Here is a 17,285-nt window from a genome sequence, read left to right on the forward strand (position 1 = left end):
GTCATCTCCACTTGGCAGACTGGTCCTGTATGGGAACAAAGACGACCCCAGACTCCAGAGTAGCTCCGGCACGCTGGCCCCATGCCAGAGCCACTTCAGCAGCATGCAGTCCTGGCACAGCCACACCATCTAAACATGCTTCTGAGGAGTCCCTGCTCCAAACCCCAAAAGGTATGCAAAAGTCAATAAAGACCCACAAAGCTACTAGGCAAAGTGCAGCCTAAACACGTTCCTTCACCAGGCAGGTGCCAGGAGTGTGGTGGGAACCAGACAGCAGCCTTGGGGAGGCAGCATCAACGACAGCAAAGGCTGACAGTGAACTGATGACAATAGTGACAAGCTCACGAAGAAAGAAGGCAGGATCTCATGAGAATGCGTAACAGGACACTCCACCTGGCACGGTAGGTCAGGAAGAGGTCCTCAAAGAAGGAACATGTAAAGTGTGAGCCAGCGGGGCAGGAGTGGAAGGTAAGAGGCTCCAGGCGAAGGAAGCAGTGCATGGCGAGCCCTGGGATAATAAGGGTCTCTGAGGAGCTGACAGGAGGCCCCTGTGCATGCAGCAGAGAGCAGGGCAGGTGGGACTGGCTACGGAAGGTCTGTGAAACACAGAGGACAAGACCTGGCCAGGCTCTGCAGAGCCACAACATGAACTAGGTTTTCTTGGAGCAGCAGGAGCCATGGATTCCCTTGGGCTGGAATTGCCCTCAGGGCCTACAGGCAAGAGGAGAGGTAGCCAGGCCGGGGCTTGGAGAGATAGACAGTTGGGGCTTGGAGAGGTGGACAGCCTGGGGCTTGAAGAGGTGGACAGCCTGGGGCTTGGAGAGGTAGACAGTTGGGGCTTGGATAGGTGGACAGCCAGGGCTTGGAAAGGTAGCCAGACCGGGGCTTGGAGAGGTAGACAGCCCGGGGCTTGGAGAGGTGGACAGCCCGGGGCTTGGAGAGGTGGACAGCCCGGGGCTTGGAGAGGTGGACAGCCCGGGGCTTGGAGAGGTAGACAGTTGAGGCTTGGAGAGATAGACGATCAGCTTGGAAGGTGCAAGCTCCAGGGCTGCTCTCGCCTGCAGCCAGGCTGCCCCCAGAAGGTGGACATATTAACACAGTTCGTTTAAGTCTTTGCCAATTCAGGAAACAAACAGAATTACCTGGTTGTCTTAGTTTGCTTGGCTTTTTAATTTTATTAGAGACAGGGTCGCACTCTGTCACCCAGGCTAGAGTGCAGTAGTACAAGCAGCTCATTGCAACCCAGAACTCCTGGGCTCAAGTGATCCTCCTGCCTTACTAGCCTCCAAGTAGCTGGGACTACAGGTGCATATCATCACACCTGGCTAACATTTTATTGTTTTTGTAGAGACCAGGTCTCACTATGTTGCCCAGGCTGGCCTCGAACTCTTAGGTTGAAGTGGTCCTTCTACCTCAGTCTCCCAAAGTGCTGGAATTGCAGGTGTGAGCCACTCACTGTGCCTGGCTCTTAATTTGCTTTTTTAAAAAATGATGCCTAGGTTAAACAGTGTCTGCCTACTTCTGCTTTGACAAATTCCCTGCTCATGTGCTTTTGCCCATTGTTTCAGCCGCAAGTGCATCTTTCTGTATCTCGTTTGTGAGAGCTCATTATCGAGTTGACATGAACCCCTGGCCCAGCACATGCTGCACATGCCGTACCTTTCTTGTGAAGAATGTTCCGGGCTCGTACCAGGTCAGGATCGTCAGGCCCAACACCCAGAATTCTGAGAGACACATAGTTGAGCGCAGTCCCAAACACGGTGGACTTATCCTCAATGTGCCTACAGGAGCAGAGGACAGGTGAGAAACCGGTATCTGTCCTTACTTCTAAGAAATAAAGCAAAACTTTCTGTGGTGTTTCCTCAGAAAACTAAGAATGCTAAAATGCCTTAACCTGACATAACATGCCAACACAGGAGACCCCTGAGCAGCCACTCTGCAGTACGAATTCATGCACCTCCCATGACAACTGAGCCCCCCACTCCTTCCTCACCATGACCCGCCTGCTCTACACCTTCCCACGCCTGAGTCAACACTTCTAGCTCAAGGGCGGTCCACTTTGGGCTATGGCTCTGCTCCCAAAGTGTGTGCCACATGGCAGGAAAGCTGTCAGGCCTTGTCTCCACCTGCTGCCAGCCCAGAGTCAAGGGCAATTTTCTTCTGCCTTAAGTGATAACAGACTGACAGTTTTCACATGTGGGTCTCAAGAGTGTCCTAACAGCCACAAAACCCATTTAACAAAAGATGTGAAGCCGAGGCCCCACCTGCACGGCCTTCAGCCCACTCCCCGCCTGCTAGTCTCTCCCTCACCCACCCCACACCCACAGCTGCAATCACTCCTAACCCCTGGCAGCTGCCTGGATACCCAAGCATCTCCTACATCATGAGAACACACACATGCACATGTGCAGTGACACAGGGGCAGGCACACTCACAGGCCCCAGCCACCGTCGGGGAGCTGCACTGACCGCAGGTACCGCACAATCTCTTCTCTGTATCCGGCTGGCAGAGGGATGCGTGCCACGTGGCAAGTGATCAGGAGGCCTGTGTGGCAGGAGAGATGTTCCTCACTGGGGACAGGTGGTCATGACTGTTAAGACCAGGCCCCTTTCCTCCTGAGCACCTCACTCCAACAGGGAGCTACCTTCTTCTCATAAAAACACCCCCTGGAAAGGCCATTCCTCCCAGGCCCCCATGGGGAACTTTGGGAACAGGGCCAGAGGGAACGTCAGCCACAGCACAGGCGATGCTCCCTGCCTAGGGCCTGTAGAGCCCACTCAGCCACGCCTGGCTCCCACGACCATCTGGGTCAGAGAAACACCAGACACTGCACAGCACCTCAGGAAGGTCTCCCCCAAGTGCCCTGAAGGTCCAAAAGGAACCAGCATTTTAGATCAGTGGGCCTTCCATGAGGGGAGACTGTTGGTCTTGCTTTAACATCTGCTGGGAAGAAAAATACAAAATTGGTCACCCTTGCATGTGGTAATACCTACTTATTTATTTATATTTTTCTGTTTCATAATTTTTTTACAAGCATATGCCGCTTTGCAAATGTCATGGGGGAGGGAGAGACAATAAATATTATCCACTAAGAACCTTCTGTCCCCAGCCTGGTCCTCTCAGGCATGGTGCTCACAGGCCACCCTCCACCTTCACTCCCCATGCTTGGTTCCATCAGCCATGTGCCCCCAGAGCCTGGCACGGGACAGGTCTCAGGGCAGACCCCAGCCACATGTGCCATGGAATGAATACCTGACTCTGGCTTAGAGCATCAGAAGCCCTGGTGTTCAAACCATCCAGACATGCCCTGTGTGGGCGGCAAGCCACCCAGGCGCCAAGGCAAGAGACCGAGGACATGAGCTGTTCCAGTATAATAAAATATAAAACAAGAATAGTTATACCAGATATAGATCTTAGAGATATATGAATATCATTAATCATTAGTTTGTAGTAATTACTCTTTATCCCAATATTATAATAATCCTCGTTCTACAATCATAACCTAGGAAAAACCAGGCCATACAGAGATAGGAGCTGAGGGGACATAGTGAGGTGTGACCAGAAGACAAGAGTGCGAGCCTTCTGTTATCCCCAGACAGGGCCAGCAAAAGGGCTCCTTGGTCTACCGGTAACGCCAACGTCTGGGAAGACGCCCGTTGCTGAGCGGACGGTGGTCTAGCGGTAGCGAAAAGTGTCAAGGAACAACAGCCGCTACTTAGCAGACCGGGAAAGGGAGGCTCCCTTTCCCCGGGGGGAGTTTAGAGAAGACTCTGCTCCTCCACCTCTTGTGGAGGGCCTGACATCAGTCAGGCTCGCCCGCAGTTATCTGGAGGCCTAACCATCTCCCTGTGATGCTGTGCCTCAGTGGTCACGCTCCTAGTCCGCCTTCATGTTCCATCCTGTACACCTGGCTCTGCCTTCTAGATAGCAGTAGCAAATTAGTGAAAGTACTAAAAGTCTCTGATATGCAGAAATAATGGCATAAGCTGTCTTTCTCTCTGTCTCCTCTCTCTCTCTGCCTCGGCTGCCAGGCAGGGAAGGGCCCCCTGTCCAGTGGACACGTGACCCACGTGACCTTACCTATCGGTGGAGATGACTCACACTCTTTACCCTGCCCCTTTGTCTCGTATCCAATAAATATCAGCGCAGCCTGGCATTCAGGGCCACTACCGGTCTCCACGTCTTGGTGGTAGTGGTCCCCCGGGCCCAGCTGTCTTTTCTTTCATCTCTCTGTCTTGTGTCTTTATTTCTACAATCTCTCATCTCCGCACACAGGGAGAAAAACCCACCGACCCTGTGGGGCTGGACCCTACAGGAGGCTGAGGCAGGAGAATCACTTGGACCCAGGAGGCAGAGGCTGCAATGAGCCAAAATTGTGCCATTGCACTCCAGCCTGGGGAACAAGAGCGAAATGCTGTCTCAAAAAAAAAAAAAAAAAAAAATACAAAAAAACTCCAACTCACAGCCAGCCCACAGGAAGGGTCCCAGCCAGCTAAGCCCAGAGCCAAAGCAGCAAGAACAAACAACACAGTAATCCCCACTGACCAAGCACCACTACGTGCCTGACACTGTGCACATAACCAAACCTGATTCCAATCCTGTCACAGATCAGGCTACAGAGGCAAACTGGGGCTGACCCATCTCCTGACCAACTCTATGTCATTGCCTTACCACGAGCCCTGAGAACAGTCTAAACAGGCCCTGATGGGGCCAAGGGAAGAAGAGCACCTTGACTTCCCCTAAGGACAGGCCCTCAAATCCCAGGACAGAAAAACTCAATGCTGTACAGTCCAGGTGGCAGCAGGGCTAGAAGTCAAAGCAGAGATGGGGATCCCAGTGCTCCTCCTGCTAGTCTGGTTACCTGGAATAAATGTGCCTCAGCTTTCTAATGTATCTCATTAGGCTTAGTCTAAGGACTAAAAGAAGAACAGGCCTTGAGCAGGGCTTGGCCTACAGTAAACACCATGGAACTGTTTTTAACATTAAAGGCCAACTCTTCCCAAACTAACATATAAGCCTACTGCAACTTCATTTCAAGTCTGGGACAGAATCAGGATAAAGGCAATTTGGATGAGTAAATGGACACAGGTAAGAGATGTTTTAAAAAGAAAGGCGACAAAGGTATATAAGGACTTTCTATCTACTACAAAGTCAGCGTAGTAAAAGAAAATGATGTATCAGTAAGAGTTATCACAGAAACAAAACCTATTTATGTAGGAATTCACGTCATTGAAACAATGTGATTACGAGTCACTAGGGAAAAAAGTCCTATTGCATAAATTCATAGGAGGGAATTTCCCATTTTACAAAGCTGAGGATTTCTGTAGAGAAACACTCCCAGGATGCAAAATAGTCTTGTGTAGCCAAATCAGTTCAATACCCAGGCAGTCCAACTGCTATGCTCCTCCTACTCACCAGCCTGAACCTGAAGCTCTCCTGCAATAGCTCCGAGTAAGTTCACAGCAGATATCAGCTCCCCACCCACCACTCTGCCCACCTACAGCCCCTTGGCATAGGCTGGGCCTTCCACCTGGAATGTCCATCCCATCCTGTACTGAGACTTCAAAGCCCACCTTCCTCCTCCCTCAAGGCAACACAGAGCCCTAGAGAACCACTTGCTTCTCTTATCAGAGAGCCTGTCACCCTACACTGGCAAGGCTAGCTGATCCCCTAGACCAATAGCAGGACGACTCTGACATAGGGCAGAGTTTGCCAGCCCTTTTCTTGTGAGCCCCTGGATTTTCACCTGCTTCATCAAAACCCTAGACCAGGCTGGGCCAGGATCGCAAGGGTGATCCAGGGTGGCCATACCATCAGGCTGGGGTAGCATACTCCTACCTGGCAGGAGGAAAAGTGGGCCACCATAATCACCCGTCCAGTGCCCATCCTCAGCCTGCAGCCCCACGTAAAATGTCATCCCGTTCAGAGCCCCCTCAAAGGCGGTGTGGGCTTTGGGCAAGTCCTTAAAGTAATTCTTCTGCAAAGAGATCGAAAAAAAAAAAAGAGATAGCTGACGGGACTGTTGCCCAGCCAGAGGAACCCTCTTCACATACAGCCCAAGTCAAAACAGTGAATGTAAATTACTTTAAAAGTTTCAGCCGTTTCCATCAAAAGTCTGAAACTCTTTGATGAGAGCATCACACCTCAGCAAAGTAAAAGAACAGTTGCACATTTTCGTTGCTTTATTTGCCAGTCATGTATTCTTCACAACTTCTCCAAGATGTCTGGAATAAACCAGGCACCCAGAGTGTAGGGTGGGGCACGGGTGCCGACTTGGGCCTGGGACTCGGGCCTCTCGAAGAGGGCCCAAGGGGTGGCACAGCCTTTCCCTCGGTGGCCGGGGCTTGGCAGGAGACCCTGTTTACACTGCAGACTCTGACGACCAAAATCTCTTACAATGCACACAACTAAGACAGTGGATCCAAACACTTTTTGTGAATAAAAACAAAGTTACAACTATCTTTGCAACTCTCCTATAAGTCAAAAATTATCTCAAAATAAGGTGCTAAAAAATAAAACATTAGGAGTCTCCTATGCGTGGTTTAGAGATGAAGGGGCTGAAGCGGAGGGGCCCGCGAACGCAGTTCCCGTGGGCGCTCGCCTTGGGGATGGGCGTCGCTGGCCGGGTCCTACCACCCGCCTTTCTGAGAGGAAACGTGCTCCTCACGGCTCACCCCTCAGGGTCCCGAGCTCGCTGACGCTCCGCGGAAGCAACTTACGGTGTCCAGCCCCAGGGCGTAGGCTTCCAGGCCGGTCTGCTCGCGGCCGGCGCGCTCGTCCTGCAGGTAGGTCCACGTCTGCCGGCCCCTCTCGCAGCTGAGTCGCCAGCGGCCGAGGTCGGTGGCGGGCTCGGTCTTGTAGGGGCCCCCTCGGCGCCGCAGACACCTGAGGACCACCGGCCATCAGCGACCCAGGCCCCGCCTCAACCCCGGCCGCCGGCCCACTGCCCCAGTCGCGCTCTCCTCAGCACCCAGGACCACCCCGCATTCGTCAGGAGCCCGGGCCGAGGGGACTCACGTGCCCTCCGTCATTGCTGCTGCAGTGCTCTACGCCGCCCACTACCAGCTGCCGAATGTCCGCACCCGGGACCTGCCGCCCAACCCCGCCACTCCCGCGCGCTCTACGCAGGCGCAGGCCTCGGCAGGCGCTCAGGCTTAGGTGGGCCGACGCCCACGCAACCAATCAGAGCGCCGCGAGCGTGACCCCGAGGTGTGCCAGGCGACCACAGTGGTGGAGCGCGCGGTGCCCCATGCGGCGTGGGGCGGGGCCTGAGGGAGCGGGGATGGTGGGTGAAGGCGACGGGACGGGGGAGGTGGGTGGGGCCTTATTGGCGGGGCATGAGGGGCAGGGCTGGTGGGTGGGGAGGTGGGGGCGGGGGCTGGTGGGGGCGTGGCTGGTGGGTGGGGCCGGCGGGCGGGGGCGGGGCCTCTCGCGCGCCCTCTAGAGGCTTGCGTCCCGGGAGCCCGGCATCGTGCGCAGCGCTTTGAGGTGAGCCTCTCTGAGGAATTTGTGAGGAGGGTCCAGCCGCAGGTCGGAAGGAAGGACGTGGGGAGCGAGGCTCGAGCGAGGGACAGCGAGTGCGAAGGTCGGGTGGCAGGGAGTTGCTCTCGCGCTGCAGGATTTGCCCGGACGCCGGGGCCGGGGGTGGGGGCGGGAGGCCGCCCTGAGGTGAGGTGGGCGCGGGCCGTCGGCTCCAGTGCGAGACCAGGGGGAGGGCGGGGCGGAGCGGAGGAGCCGAGGGCGCCGCCGGCGTCCCTGGGAAGCTGAGCGCCGCGTAGCTTCGCCGGGGGGAGTGGGGTAGGCGCGGTGAGGCCGTGGGCCCCCCACACGTGGCGGACCACAGGGGCCAGAAGCCCTGAAGCCCCGCCAGGGAAGGGCTGCGTCGCTGGCCAGGACCGAGCGCGGTAGAGCCTCAGCTGCTCACGGGGTCGCTGGAGTTGGGGGTGGCCGCAGCAGAAATTAAAGGTGAAAAGCCTTAGCAGCAGAGGGAAGAGGAAGATGGAGGCAGAGCGAGTGACCGAACTTGGAAGGGACAGCCGGGCGCAACAGGGCAGGGGGCGTCTGACTGTTGGAAACATGGCTGACGTCTGGAGGCTGCAGCCCGTGGTCCCTAAGTCAGGTCAAGGACCCACAGAAGACCCCAGCATGTCTTCACCTGGCCCACAGAAGCCCTGACATCCAGTTACAACTGCCCCAGCCTAGTGAGCATTTCGGCACCCACTCCTCAATTCCTACCCCCAGCCTAACTTCGAAGGGGCGGTGAGCCACAGCAAGCCGGAGGAGAAAGTTGGAAGAGAGAGTGGACAAAAGAATACCCACAGGCACCTTCCCCCCAGTGGAATAGCGGGGTTTTAGACAATCAAGGATAATCACCTCTTCCTATCCCAGTTCAGAAACGAATGAAAAAGACACAGCAATAAGATGGGTGGGTATCAAAATATCAGCTTTGCCACAAATTAAAAACCTAGCTTGAAGGACAAGGCTTAAATCTGCAAGCAAGAGGGCAAGCTACTAAATCACCCGTAAGTCAGACAAACATATCCCCCAGCCTCTAGGCCATGAAACTGCCTCACCAAGCACTATGCAATTGAGTGCCCACCAGAAGACACCCCTCCAGTCAACCCACAGACCCCAGAAAGAGTACCCAGAGGAGCCTGAGCACACTCCACCCTATCTGTTCTCTGAAATTCAATCAAATGAGTCACTCTACTTCTCTGGAAGCAGAAAGAGGCTGGAAGTTTTTCTCCAGATAAGTTCCTCCATGTAGAAACATGAAGAATAGGAATAAGGGGCTTCAGCCTGGATGGAATCTCACACTGAACCTGGCAAAGCTAGGTGTGAGGGAAGAGGTTTCAATTGGAGAAGAGTTTGAGTTTTGATATTTTAATGGACTGGACTTTTTATGAGTAAAATAATCCGCTCTTTTTCATGTCTGAAAGAAAAGAAAAAGCTGTAAACTACGTCTGAGAATTGACACAGTTAAGCTTCTAGGGGCAGTCATGAGAAAAAACACTGTTCCTATCTGCTTACATACTACTGCATCCAGCTTATTCATTAAGCCAGATACAGAAGGCTCTGAGGATTTTGGCCTCAACAACTGGGTATATGGTGGTGGTCATTTACTAAAATAGAGGTGTCTTTTATTTATTTAGTGACAGGATCTCAGTCTGTCACCCAGGTGGGAATGTAGTGGCACAATCATTAGCTCACTGCAGCCTCAAATTCCAGGGCTAAGTGATCTTCCGGGCTCAGCCTCCTGAATAGCTGGGACTACAGGCCTGTGCCACCACACCTGGCTGATTTTTTTTAAGTTTGGTAGAGACACGGGGTCTTGCTATGTTGCCCAGGATAGTCTCAAACTCCTGGCCACAAGGAATCCTCCCACTTCAGCCTCCCAAAGTGTTGGGATTATAGGCATGAGCCACCACATCTGGCCTAAAATAGGGAAAGTTTGATTGGAAAATTCAGATTAAAGTGGGGACAAGTTATACTAGAGATGCTTATTAGACATTCAAGTGAAATATTGAGTAGGCTGGCATTCAGGAGAGAACATAATGCTAGAGATAGGAATTTGGGAGTCATTTGCTTTCAGGTAGTATTTGAAATCATGAGATTGGACAAGATGAATTAGGAAATGCACATAAAAAAGAGAAGTTCTAGAATGAGCCCTGGGGCACCAACCTTTTCCAGTATAGAGGAATGGCCAGAGAGAGGAGGAAAACCAGAGGAATATGAAGTCATAATATAAGTGAAGACATGGTGATCTTTGCTGAGGCTTTGAAGGGATTGCAAAATGAAGACAGAATTTATTATTGGATGCAACAAAACAATGTATTGGCGACTGACAAGAGCTATCTCAAGAGACATGGGGCGAAAAGCCTAATGGCAGAATTTTGAAAGAAATTTTCAGTTAAACATGGCAGACTGAGCATAAACATTAACCTTCATTTCCTGCCCAAACCCTACTCACATAAAGTAATGAAAGACCAAAAAAACCCCACAAAGAATGGGAGAGGAGACACTAGTAAGCAAGAGAAGTCAACAAAATTATAGAGACTGGGAATGGATGGAGAAGTGATAACTGAGTTAGCTAGAGAAAGTTGAGACTTACGTTTGTGGGTGAAGCCAACAAGAGACCATTCCTGCCAGCAAATACCAGGAAGGTGCAGAAATCGGAATAACTGGTGGAAAATTTTTGTGAGGAACAGTATGACCACAGATCCCCTCTCCTACTTGGGTGGAGGAAGTCTGCAGTAGTTGAATCAGAGTAGGTGTTACCTCAGGCATGAGGCATAGCTGAGGACCACTGAAAGCAGACGGATTGAGTTAAAGTCTACACATGTGGGTCCAGGCTCACTTCTCCCACTTAGCCAGATAGCATGAGATAGTGGGAGGATCCCTCTGGAGCAGCTGGCCCACAAGAGGAGTCCTGCAAACACTGGCAACTATGACCTAGTAGAAAAACAAACCTATTAGATGGCAGACTGTACCCATTGACAGTTTCCAACAAGCACCATCATCAGCATGAGCCAGACATTTGGGGAAAACAGTGCAACATTACCTCCAGCCATGCAAGTGATCCATCTTGGACCACTGACCCAGTCAAGCCTTCAGATGACTATAACCTCAGCCAATACCTGACTGCAGCTGCATGAGAGATCCCAACAGAAAGCTGCCCAGCTGAATCCTCCTCAAATTTAAGCTACTATATTTGGGGTAATTTGTTCAATAGCAACAAAAAAACCAGAAAAAAGGACTACAAAGTGCCCAGCACAATAAATTGGGCAGGGGTTGGGGAGGGAATGGGGAGGCAACATATGAAGTAATGTCATTGAGAAATTTGAGAACACCAGGAATAGAGGTGATCTCAAAAATTTCCACCAACAAAAAAAGCAAAAACACAAAGGAACGATTTCCAATCTAAAATTCTATTCTCATTCAAATGATGAATCAAACGTAAGGATAGATAAGTCCAAAAAAAAAAAAAAACCATTTCTTTACTCTCACAACATCCTTTTGGCAGCAGATGTAGAGAATTTCTCCCCACCGACAAGCAAGCATTCAGCTGTACAGCAGACACCAGCTGGGTATCCGCTTCAATCCTGCACCGTCTACCTGGAGATAGCAGCAGATCACACAAGTTGAGGACTCTGTGCTTCAAGACTGAGCCCCATGTCCAGTGTCAATCACAAGCCCCAGGTTGTTTTACCTGTCCTTCTGGGTTCCCAAGACCCCTTCCTTGGCTTTAATTTACAAGAGCAGTTCACAGAACTCAGGGAAACACATGTTTATTACAAGGCTATTTTAAAGGCTACAAATAGCCAGATGAAAAGATACACAGGATGAAGCCTAGAAGAGTCCCAAGAGCAGGAGCTTCTGTCTGCAAGGAGTTGCGAAGTGCCATTCTCCCAGCATGTGGACGTGTTCTTGTCCACCTTCCTGGAAGCCCCCACACATTTGGCTATCCACAAGCTCTCTGAACCCTGTCCTTTTGGGTTTTTAGGAGCCCTCATTACATAGGCATGATTGATTAAATCATTGGCCACTGGCGATCAACGTCACTTTCAGTCCCTCTCCCCCAACCTCTGGGAGTTTGGGGGGTGGGCTGAAAGTTTCAACCCCTCTAATCATGCCCTGGTCTTTCAGATGTCCAGTCCCTATCCTGAAGCTACATAGGAGCTGTCCGCCATCAGTCATCTTACTAGCATACAAAAAGACATCACTTTAGAGATCCCAAGGATTTTAGGAGTTGTATATCAGAAGGCAGAGACAAAGACCAAATATATATTTGATAATATTACAGTAGAAATAAAGACATTTTAGATATTCAAGCTCAGGAGGCTACTAAAGGACAGGCTCCATCAAGAAGAGAAAACCAAGCAAGAGGAAAATATGATTCAGAATCCAGGAAATGTCCAAGTTATGGCAAGAAGACGGGGTTCTCAGAGGAACATCTCGAAGAGAAAGTGGAGCATATTACCTGATGCACATGACTTTGTTGGGAAGAGCTTTACACTTAGGGCAGCGACTTTTGGGTAAAGTAGTGACAAGAGCATAGAAAACCAAGCAAATGAGAAAAACAATGTAATTAACTCCAGGAAAAATCAAAAGTTGTACCTAAAGGAAATGTAATCATAAACCAATAAAGGGCTCAACAGGAAATGGTAAACATACAGTTATACTAAACTGTGAATGCAGGTTTCAGCCAATATCAAACTGCTTAGGGAGACTAATAGGAGAGGAAATGTGGGTGTCGAGGGTGGGGGTGATAATATGTTGTGGGAAAGACAGTGTAAGAGAAGCTAACTCCTCTTCCATTGTAGGAAGTCAACAATGTCAAGTCAAGATTAAGAAATAGCATTATTTAAGTCTTTACATGAAGCTAATCACTAAAGATCCCTGAGTTGAGTAGTGTGTGTTTGGAGAAGCAGGGATTGATTTGGTGGAGGAAGAGGTTCTCTTCTTAGTGCTGTTGTTTTCTCAGTGAAATAAGGAGGACATGATCTAAGAATGTTGGAGGTTTGAAGAGAATGAGAAGACATGAAATAGAGTCTGGGGATGTAGGATTACAGTCAGGAGATGCTGAGTGCCAGTTTAAGATTGGTGGTCATACGCAACATCACCAAGTCTATTAATACCTCTTTCTGTATATGGCTCAAATTTTATCCCCTCTCTTCACACCAATTGCTAGCAAACTCAGGCTTATTCCCTTTGAATTTCACCTGGATGGCTGCAGCACTCACCTCTCAAGATTCCTGCCCTACATGCCATTCTTAAAAGAAAATGTGACCAGATCACTTCTCTGCCTAATCTTCAACAACGGGTTCTCACAGCTCTCAGAAGAAGGTGACAAGAATCTCTGACCTCACCTTGCTGGCCTGTTCCCCTCACTTGGCCACACAACCAAGCTGGTACCTCCAAGCTTTCATCATGTCCTCTCAAGTACACTGTCTCCAGCTACACCCCTGCACTCCTCTCCGGGAATTCTGCTTTCTCCTCTACCCAACCAGACCCTGTTCCATCCTCTGTTTTTTCCTTGCTACCAATTGCCCACGCCTCATGCACATTCTCTGAGAATTATGTACATAAGTACCTGACTCTCCTGGAGGTAAGCTGGGTGGGCTTAGCAGGCAGAGGCCCTGTGTCTTACTTTGTCTCTGCATCACTGATGTCTGGCACATCAAGGACTGCAAGTTTGCTGAGAGAATGAATCGCCTTTTATACATGAAATGTAAGCTCCAAACTGCCTCAGAGCATAGGCTGGTGGGTGACAATCTGAGGAGGTCATGAATATAGGAGAATATTGAAGAGGTCACACAGGGGAAACAACTTTTCATTATGAAAAACTGGGAGACTTTGACATTTAAATGGCTTATCTGCATGATTAAATTAATCACATTTCCAACAGTGCATCAAGCATCTGAGAATAACATTATTTTGAGTAAAAACAGAAACTCTTCGGGAGAGACCCCCTCCCCACAGGTCAGGCTGCTCAAATGTCCACCATGTCTAGCAGCGCAGAGAGATGGAGCTCAGAGGCAACTTCCTCTTCCCTTGAACTCCGGATCAGCCTTTCCAGGTGCTTTAGTCGTTCGCCTAGACACGTTCCTGTCGCCTCTGACAGCTGCAGTTGCTCCCTCATGATGTCACTCTATTTGAATAAAAAAGAAACTGAACAGTTTTGGTATGTCAATAAACCACGACCTATTCTCTGTGAAGGCACTAGATCTGGATCATGTTAGAAACCTCATCTGAGTAGTCATTTATTTTTACAGAGGGAAAAAAAATTATCCTTTGTACATCCTTCCAGCCTCATTTAGCTCGTACATTCAGCTGGTATCTGTATATAGACTGTTTGCCTTTGTATTCTATCATGAACAATTTCCAGTGTCAGTCATTTTTCACCCAGGCTGGAACGCAGTGGTATGATCGGAGCTTACTGCAGCCTCAAACTCCTGGGCTCAAGTGATCCTACCAGCTCAGCCTCCTGAGTAGCTGGGACAACAGGCATGTAGCACCATGCCTGGCTAATTATGTACTGTAGAGATGAGATCTCTTTATGTTGCCCAGGCTGGACTCAAACTCCTGGGCTTAAGCGATCCTCCCTCATCAGCCTCCCAAAGTGCTGGGATTACAAGCATGAGCCACCACGCCCAGCCAGTCATTTTTAGAAAATACCATGGTCAAGGGCTGTGAATTATTCTATCACATGAATGTGTTATAATTGTTTAATCAGACTCCCATCTTTGGATATTTATTCTGTTTTGACTTTCATACAATAATGCTACAGTAAACATTTTTATACATTAATTTTTGGGGAATATCTGGTAGGTCAGAATTCTTTAGGTTAGAATTGGTAATTCAAAGGGTATGAATATTTTTAAAGTATTTGCCAAACTGATGAATGGAAACAGTACATCATTTTAATTTGCTTTTCTCCTCTATTGAAGGACTTCCTAAAGCCAGTCCAGGAGCACAGTTTTTACCTGTTCAGTGGCACATATCTGTGATTGAAACTCTGTTTTTGCATCTTTAACCACTGAAGGAAGAATGGTAAGGTAAAAAGACCTTAGGCTTTGGAGCCAGTTGGATCTGGCTTTGAAAAGCAACCCTGACCACTCACTACTTGAACACTCTTGGGTGAGGCTCTTGACTTCTGGGAGCTTACCTTCCTCATTCATTAGTTTTCCTCAGGAAAAATTAATCCCAGAAGAGAGGTCTGGGTAATGCCAAAGCTCAGACAATATGTGCTCCAACAGAAGCTGCTGTCATCACCTTAATGCCCTTAATTACACATCAGCACACAGTTACAGGTCTTATTCAGTTCTTAAGAATATTTCAATTCTATTCTTCATTTATTTCATAGGCAGAAACTCAAAATCAGTTGGGTCTCTTTAACAATGATATGGATAAAGTTTAAGAAAAGGTCTAATTTGAGCTAATAATTTGTCGGTCATCAAAACATCATAGGATAAATTGTGATATTACTTTTTTCCCCAGCCATTCTCTCAATCTTTAATTCTTATGTAAATGCCAAATGTATACTTTCTTCTCACCTGTGGGCTAGTAGTTACAGATGTTTTCATCACAGGTTCAATAGTGTGAGAAAGAGACACTAGAGTCTGAGGAAGATAGAGGGGAAGGGAAGTTAAATCCGTAAATGCTCCTGAGTCTTCAGACAACCATTGCTGAAGCTGATCTTCAAACCTGAAACAATATATAATAAATTCAAAAATATTTGAGCATTAGGAAGTTAACTATTGTTCATTAATCTTCTATATATACTTAAAAACTTTTTAAGCCTTTGCTTTTTTAAAATTTTATATGAGACAGAGTCTCACTCTGTTGCCCAGGCTGGAGTGCAGTGGCATAATCTCGGGTCAGTGCAACCTCTGCCTCCCAGGTTCAAGTGATTCTCCTGCGTCAGCCTCCTGAGTAGCTGGGATTATAGGCAAGTGCCACTGTGCCCAGCTAATTTTTTGTACTTTTAGTAGAGATGGGGTTTCACCATATTGCCCAAGCTGGTCTTGAACTCCTGACCTCAGCTGATCCACCCACCTCGGCCTCCCAAAGTGCTGGGATTACAGGAGTGAGCCACTGTGCTCGGCCAATTTTATTATTATTATTTTTTTTGACAAGGTCTCGCTCTGTTGGCCAGGCTGGAGTGCAGTGTTACAATCTTGGCTCACTGCAACCTTGACCTCCCAAGCTCAAATGATCTCACCTCAGCCTCCCAAATACCTGGGACTAGAGGCGCATGCCACCCAGCTAATTTTTGTATTTTTTTGTAGAAACGGGGTTTTGCTGTATTGTCAGGCTAGTCTACAACTCCTGAACTCAAGTCATCTGCACACCTCAGCCTCCCAAAGTGCTGGGATTATAGGCATGAGTCACCACACCCAGCCTTAAGCCTTTGCTTTTTACTAAGAATATAACTAAGTTATGACATCAACTGAGAAGCAGAAATGTACTTATTAAAAATTTAACAACTTCCTATGATAAAGCTTAATTTAAAAAAAAAACTAGGCTGGGCTCGGTGGCTCATGCCTGTAATCCCAACACTTTGGGAGGCCGAGGCGGGCAGATCACCTGAGGTCAGGAGTTCAAGATCAGCCTGATCAACATGGTGAAACCCCATCTCTACTAAAAATACAAAAATTAGCCAGGCATGGTGACACGTGCCTGTAATCCCAGCTACTTGGGAGGCTGAGGCAGGAGAACTGCCTGAACCCGGGAGGCGGAGGTTGCAGTGAGCCAGATCACGCCATTGCACTCCAGCCAGGGCAACAAGAGCAAAACTCCATCTCAAAAAAAAAAAAAAAAAATTAGAGAAACCACTTCCCTTTAATTTATAAATCCAATTCCAATTTATATTTAATGAAAAAGGTGGTATTAATCCAAAAACAACTACTTCTATGTGTTACTTAACATTACTTGTAATTGTCTTGTTTGGCTTATCTTATTTAATTTACTTTGGTTTTATGCATCTATAATTAATTCTTCTGACACTTTCCAAATGTGTGGATTGCTGCTTATAGCTTAAAATTAACTCGAAATAATATCCCACTGCCACCTAACATACTCTAGAGCTGTCTACTTCCATATACTGGTCTTTTCAAGAAAAACAATCTTGGCCAGGTGCAGTGGCTCATGCCTGTAATCCCAGCACTTTGGGAGGCCAAGGCAGGTGGATCACCTGAGATCAGGAGTACAAGACCAGCCTGGCCAACATGGTGAAACCACGTCTCTACTAAAAATACAAAAATCAGCCAGGCATGGTGATGGGTACCTGTAGTCCCAGCTACTTGGGAGGCTGGGGCAGGAGAACTGCTTGAACCTGGGAGGTAGAGGTTGCAGTGAGTCGAGATTGTGCCACTGCACTCTAGCCTGGGCAACAGAGCGAGACTCTATCTAATAAAAAGGAAAAAAAAAATCTCATCCCAAACCACTTAAATTATAGAGACTGATTTTAGTAATCGGACACATTCATTCACCCTTCCAACACATGTTCATCAAGCCTCCTCCAGATGCTAGGCATCATTCTAGGTACAAGGAATATTGCACTGAAAAAGAACAGAGGCCCTGCCCTAAGCAATTTATACTTTAATGAGGAGAGACAGACAAGGAACACATAACAAGAGAAACATGGTTTGAAGATGAGAAAGACAAAGCAGAGCCATGGAAACAAGAAGGTCGGAGATGGGCAAGCAGGGCCTAACAGAAGCAGACATTTGAATAGAGATCTGAAGTGAGTACAAGATCAGCCATGGGGATGCTGGGGAGAA

General features: G+C 48.7%; 2 protein-coding genes across 7 annotated transcripts in view; both read right to left on the reverse strand.

Moving 5' to 3' along the window:
- LSS (lanosterol synthase) overlaps positions 1-7,318 on the reverse strand; it is a 37,912-nt gene extending 30,594 nt beyond the window's left edge. For both annotated transcript variants that reach the window (XM_003823797.6, XM_034948191.3), the window contains exons 1-5: positions 7,018-7,318; positions 6,720-6,885; positions 5,839-5,977; positions 2,436-2,544; positions 1,660-1,781 (exon numbers count right to left, since the gene is read on the reverse strand). In XM_003823797.6, the coding sequence (XP_003823845.1) occupies positions 1,660-1,781; positions 2,436-2,544; positions 5,839-5,977; positions 6,720-6,885; positions 7,018-7,031 (550 nt within the window). In that variant the 5' untranslated portion in view covers positions 7,032-7,318. The remainder of the gene's footprint in view (positions 1-1,659; positions 1,782-2,435; positions 2,545-5,838; positions 5,978-6,719; positions 6,886-7,017) is intronic.
- A 5,999-nt stretch (positions 7,319-13,317) lies between these two features.
- Positions 13,318-17,285, reverse strand: part of MCM3AP (minichromosome maintenance complex component 3 associated protein) — a 51,571-nt gene continuing 47,603 nt past the window's right edge. For all 5 annotated transcript variants that reach the window (XM_034948060.3, XM_055105162.2, XM_034948059.3 and 2 more), the window contains exons 28-29: positions 15,057-15,207; positions 13,318-13,651 (exon numbers count right to left, since the gene is read on the reverse strand). In XM_034948060.3, coding sequence (XP_034803951.3) covers positions 13,493-13,651; positions 15,057-15,207 — 310 coding nt within the window. In that variant the 3' untranslated portion in view covers positions 13,318-13,492. The remainder of the gene's footprint in view (positions 13,652-15,056; positions 15,208-17,285) is intronic.

Source organism: Pan paniscus, chromosome 22 (genome assembly GCF_029289425.2).
Source record: "Pan paniscus chromosome 22, NHGRI_mPanPan1-v2.0_pri, whole genome shotgun sequence".
Classification (NCBI taxonomy): Eukaryota; Metazoa; Chordata; class Mammalia; order Primates; family Hominidae; genus Pan; species Pan paniscus.